Source organism: Garra rufa, chromosome 7, assembly GCF_049309525.1.
Source record: "Garra rufa chromosome 7, GarRuf1.0, whole genome shotgun sequence".
Taxonomy (NCBI): Eukaryota; Metazoa; Chordata; class Actinopteri; order Cypriniformes; family Cyprinidae; genus Garra; species Garra rufa.
Genome location: NC_133367.1, coordinates 17,090,897 through 17,097,195, shown reverse-complemented (window position 1 = coordinate 17,097,195; position 6,299 = coordinate 17,090,897). Strand labels below are relative to the sequence as shown.

The 6,299-nt window shown below is 40.4% G+C and overlaps 1 protein-coding gene across 1 annotated transcript in view; it reads left to right on the top strand.

The window, feature by feature from the left end:
• Positions 1-4,906, top strand: part of LOC141338010 (uncharacterized) — an 11,842-nt gene extending 6,936 nt beyond the window's left edge. Inside the window, exons 5-6 of the mRNA XM_073843583.1 lie at positions 3,645-3,764; positions 4,464-4,906. Coding sequence (XP_073699684.1) covers positions 3,645-3,764; positions 4,464-4,906 — 563 coding nt within the window. The remainder of the gene's footprint in view (positions 1-3,644; positions 3,765-4,463) is intronic.
• The last annotated feature ends 1,393 nt before the right edge of the window (positions 4,907-6,299 follow it).

Sequence of the window (6,299 nt, the reverse complement as noted above, 5' to 3'; positions counted from 1 at the left end):
CTCTTCCTCATGTAAACGCAATACTTCTATTATAATGAAGTGAATAACCTCATAATCACAGCAAGCATAATTGTATTAACATAGGTGGCACACGCCGACTTTAATCGAAAATATACCGAATATACCTTAATCGCAGTATTTCCGCTTTGGCCTGAGTGCGCATGTGCTAGTGATTTACACGAATGACGTGCCACTCACTTGCAGACAGGTACTGCTCTACAAAGGGATAAGGTCTATAGCCTCGTTAGAATTTTGAATATCTTAGTTTAGCTCCCCAACCAGCTGAGATTGAGGAGTGCTGCTGTCCCGTTCTGTTTGCACACATCTGTCACATTATTCTGCCACACGTGTCATGTGAGCGCAGTTTCGTGCATTAGGCTTCATTTAATCCATAACATAATCACTAAGATTGAGATGAGGTGTTCATTTAATGTTTAATTTGAGTGTAAAGTATGCACAGTTCTGATTACGGATTCACATGAATTGTGTTAATGTTGAGTGCACAACCCAGTCTCACGGAGAGCATGGTGCTGTCTAGTTTTGAACTTCTGAAAAATGCCAGCGATTACAAAGGGGATTACATTTTATTTTTTTCACACACTCACCCCCACTTTCAGATTAATTCAATATTATGTGGACAACTTATTAATTCTGTCAAGTTGTTTCATACAAACCGAGCTGCTGCAAATTTTTTTTTTTTTTTTTTTTTTACACTGTAATGGATTATAAGATAACTAACAAACTACTACTTCCTTAATTATTTATGTGGTGAAATGTTGTCTAATAAAACTGGTAAGACACACTGTATACATAAAATGTCTAATGAAATTGCCGTTTGCTAGCAACTGATTTCTTCATGGAAGCTTTGCGTTCAAATATTTCACTCAGATCAGTATTTCATGTTACCGCAAAGTAAAGATGTATAATCCCTTACTCAATTCCATGATGAAAGATTTTGAAAGTCATGAGAGTCATCAAGAAGATCCAAGGAATTACAGGAACCGAGGCTTGACAGCAGGGTGTATGGTCGCACAGCAAACACCCCTCACTTATACTGTACCTGTGACACATGCACACCGACACAACCAACACTCGTGAGAGAAACACCAACACCAGGTATTTGCCAGTGCTTTAGGCACTCAGCTATTGTAACAAATAAAAATCCGAGTACATACACGCACACTTGGAAGGACACAATCAGGTGAAACGGACTCAGATCAAATGGCATTAGACAAAAAGACATGAGACTAACTGCACTAACTGATTAACTTGGAACTGTATTTTGTACAGGAAGAATAGAATAATCATTGGGATAAGGTCAAAAGCCCTTAAGGTAACGGCAACAGTTCAAACTAGACATGTAGGTACAGTATAGTCGAACCTTTTGTGCAGCTGGAAACGCCAAATTTCACTTCAGTTAGGCAGACATGTGGGGGAACAAAAAACATTGAACCCAGTGTGCAGCCAGAAGCTCCAAAGAAAAAAAAAAAGTCATCTCAGCCAGGCAGACGCGCAGAAAACGTCAAAACCACATCCACGATATCCTCCATATAATCCTTTGTATCCTTGAACTGCAGGACCACCCAAGCAGATGATTGATAGCTGTCATGCCGTTGTGACATCAATGGAGCTCTCAATATGCATGATCTTTTGATTAGTCTTGGTTGGAATTCAGAGACTGTTTGCGTTGAATATCTCAGTCAGTGATATATCCGTACTTTCTCTTTTCTTTTTCCCAGGGGGACCTTTGCTGGGAGTTGCAAGCAAAGGATCATTATAAACCCTTTCATAATCATGTGTGACAAGTGAGGTATCTGCACATTCGAATTCATCCATATTTTGGCCTAATGATTCGCTCGATAAGTGCCTGTACAAGTTTCACGAATTCTACGCAGATTCCTATTAAAGCGTTTCTTGCCCATTAACTATCTGAAGGGGGTTCCAGCTCGTATTAACATCTGCAATCAAAAGAATATAACTAAAAAGACCACCAAAAGGGCATAACATGACCCGTTAGGTAAATTTTCTTCTTAAGCTGAAGAGGTACGAAAAACACGTCTTCTCAGGGTAAAGTCTAGAAGGGAGACAGCACTGACTACTAGGGATGCACACGTCAATCTAACGTTATTTTTATCACACTGTTTCACACTGTATCCTGTTTATCTATTTTTTTATATAAAGGGCTTGGTTTAGGGTTGGGGTATGTGTAGATGTGACGGACTGGAAATGCAATAGTGAAAGAAAAGACTATTATAATAACAGGCACCTCTGAATATATTAATGTTTTTGGTTGTTTCCTCAACTTCAGTTTTATTCTTTAAGAGACTCTTTGTAAATGTGTTCTAAAGTTTTATGAATCTAAGTGTGTTCTTCAAAATGCCTATAGGTGGCGTATTATGCTAGAGTGATAAGGAAATTACGTTTTGGCAAAAGATCAAGGCCATTAAAGAAAGTGCCAGAATGCTGCAGATTCTAATCTGTGTGTGTCTCATCATATCTTACAGCCGATGTGATTGCATCTTAAGTAAAAAAAAAAAAGAGTTTAGAATTCACGATACTGTTAAAAAAAGTGTATTATAAGTAAGATTTGTGAAACAATCTTAATAAATTCTTTGTGCAATCTTTATAGGTTTTTCCAGGTTAAGCTGGATGATGTGTTATATTGAGTTTACCCATTCCATGTTGTTTATGTGGAAACTTGAAACATAAAATGGTGGTTTTCCCTGTTTGAAACCGGTAACATTTACGTTAAAAAACTTGTCATTGCAACTTGTGACTACTGCTAGTACCACATGACCGCTGTTCCACCTGACCAATGTAGGCTCTGTTCAGGCGTTTATAGTGTTGTCATGGAAAGCATAATTTCTAGTCAGAGGACGTTAACAGATCCAAGTAGAACGTCACGAGATGTCATCTCGAAATTACGGTAATTACGATATGACGTGAACGCAGCATTAGATTACAGTCTGGTTTCTGCGCACTTCAATCTTACGGTTGGAGCACACACTACAACATTAATACTGTTTTTTTTTTTTTTTTTTTTTGTAAGGGCTAAGTTTAGGGTTGGGGTAGGTGTAGACATAAAAAAGTGATTTTTTAAAAAGACAAGTGATTTTTGTAATTTTACTATGTTTGCATTAAAGTAAAAATGGATGATAAATGTGCCTTTCGTATGGAATTAAATAGCAAGCACTTTGAGTGTCTTGTGCATTGTATTTATCTTCATACAAAAGTATCAGAACTGAAATTATATCATGTTTCTCAGAAACACAGCAGGTGAGTGTGAATAACGGAATATCCGCCTTTGATCTCGTAGGTATAGTTCCGCTTCCAGAGCTCAGAACTCTCTGCGTTAACTGCATTTATTTCACTCCTCCCCTCACTGCAGCTGCCTACTTTCGTCTACTTTTCAGGTGAGCGCATCTCAAATGTGCCTTGAGTTACATCCGACTTGCTCTGACATCATGCTGACAATTTTTGGTTCCTAGAACGTTCCCGGAACGTGTCCACGAACGTTACCTATTGGTTAGCCAGGAAAGTTTTCTTTACGTAACTAGACATTCCTTTTAGGTTAGGGTAACATTCTGGGAACCTTCCCGCAATGTTCTAAGAACATTCCACGAAAGTTTTTTGATGGTTACCAGAACGTTCTCCTAACCTCTTCACTCCAGTACCGCTTCTGCACGTCAGCACACCCGTGTCCCGGAGTAAGCGGCATGGAAGGCGGGCGGATGTGGATCTCAATAATCACTGCTACACACCAAGTCTTGTTTTAAACAATTGTTTAATCATTACAGATAATCAAAGCACATTTAACCATCATTACGAGCATTAAATTTGACTGAATTATGTTATACTATGAACCTGAAAAACGGTAGGCCGACGGAGTCTAGGTGAAGGCATTGGCAGAAGGAATGTCGGATTTTTATCCTCAGTAGAGGTTTCCAAGCTGGTGGGCGGAAGAACCATTCATGTGGTCAACGGCAAGCAGACCAGTTAGAGGTCACTGCGAGCGGTTTGGAGAGACTGCTTAAGTCTGTGAAGATCACTTCTTCCAGCACAAGGCATGTGTAAAAATATCCCTGGCCCTCCAAGTTGGAGGTTGGGCGAAGGGCCGATGACCCATCCCCATAAAAAAAAAATACTATTACAGAAACTAATACGAAAGCCCTCAGACACACCGGGCGTTCCTTTTGGAATGGAAGGTGGAAGATTAAACAAATACAATGGAAGGGAGAAGATTCAATTTATGAAGTCCACAACAACTCCGATGTTGCTGAATCGGAGTTCCTTCACAAAGATTGCAACATGGAACGTAAGAACCTTATACCAGACAGGAAAGCTCACCCAAGCACTGAGGGAAATGGATCGATTAAAGCTCGATATACTTGGAGTGAGTGAAACGAGATGGAACGGATCAGGAGAAGTATAAATGCAAAACGGAGAAATCATACTATTCTCAGGAAACTCAGACAAAGATGCCCCTCATGAAAAAGAGGTTGGCCTCATCCTTTCAAAGAAGGCATTTGGAAGCATACTGGAATGGGAACCTGTATCCGAAAGGATACCAGTCGCCTGGTTCCACTCAAGTTGTCAAAACCTTACCTTCATCCAAGTCTTCGCGTCAACTGAACAGGCCAAATTGGAAACCAAGGGAGATTTCAATGAGACATTACATCAAGCTCTGAACAAAACCAGCAGAAGAGACATTATCATGCTAATAGGCGACCTTAACGGCAAAGTGGGCGAAAGGTCAACAGACAGCGATGTGATGGGAAACGAAGGAACTGGAGAACAAAACGAAAATGGAGAAATGTTTGTAGATTTCTGTGCTACCAATGGACTTGTCGTTGGAGTAACTCTTTTCCCACACAGAGACATACACAAAACAACAGGAGATCGCTAGATGGCAAAACGGAGAAACAGATAGACCACGTCGCGATCAGCAAGAGATGGAGAAGGAACCTCCAAGACACCAGAGTCATGAGGAGTGCCGATATAGGATCAGATCACCATCTTTTTCTTTCAAAGGTAAAAATCAAACTAGCAGTACAGAAGAAAACAAAGAAAGAACAAAAAAAATACAACGTTGGCAGGCTAAGAAACGAAGACGCAATGCATCAGTTCCAACTTGTATTGGCAAACAAATATGACATCCTATACAATCGATCAGATACTGAATGAGAAGAAAACGAGAACAGTGTGGACAAATGATGGACAAGAATCAAGGACATGTTCCTGTCAACATGTGATGAAATCCTCGGGAAACCAGAAACGGGGAGGAAACCATGGATGACAGACCATACATGGAGGCTGGTGGAGGAAAGACGATCTATAAAAGACAAAATCGGTACAGCCAGAACAAGAAATCAGAAACTTTTAGAAATGGAAAAGTACAACAAGAAAGACAGAGAGATTAAGAAGAGCTGTAGGAAGGATAAGAGACATCAAATGGAGGAAATGGCAAGCGAGCTAGAAGCAGCAGCGGAAAGAAGAGACCTGGGGAAGCTATATGACATCACTAGATGCCTAAGTGGAAAGAAAAGCTTCCAAAAGAATAAACCCCTCAGAGGAAAGGATGACAAGATCATAAGTAAAACAGAGGGACAGTTAGAGAGATGGAGAGAACACTTTTAAGGAGTTCTCAATAGACCCTTTCCAGAAGACCCCCCAGAACTAACACCAGCAGCAATAGATCTTGAGATAAGTACAGGACCTATCTCAAAGACAGAAATTTGTGATGCATTGAACAAGATCAAAAATGGGAAAGCAGCCGGAGCAGATAATATACCACCTGAAGCACTGAAAGCCAGAGGTGAAGTGACAGTAAATGTCCTTCACTCACTACTACTCAAGATTTGGGTCACAGAATCAATTCCCAAAGAGTGGAATAAAGGACTGCTGGCGAAACTTCCTAAAAAGGGAGATCTCAGCCACTGCAAGAACTGGAGAGGAATCATGCTACTGGTGATTGCAAGCAAAATCATGATACGAGCAATCCTAGAGAGGATGAAACAAACAATATTGTAGACCTACAGCTAAGGGATGAGTAAGCAGGCTTTCGAGCCGAAAGATCATGTTGCGACCAAATAGCAACACTGAGAATAATAATAGAACAATCCCTCGAGTGGAATTCGCGACTCTACATGACCTTTGTGGACTTCGAAAAAACCTTTGACTCAGTGGACCAGGTCACACTTTGGAGCCTCCTAAGGCATAGGGAGTGCCAGACAAAATGGTCAGGATGATCAAAGTGATGTATAATGGTTTTGAAGCCAGCGTCATACATGATGGAACAA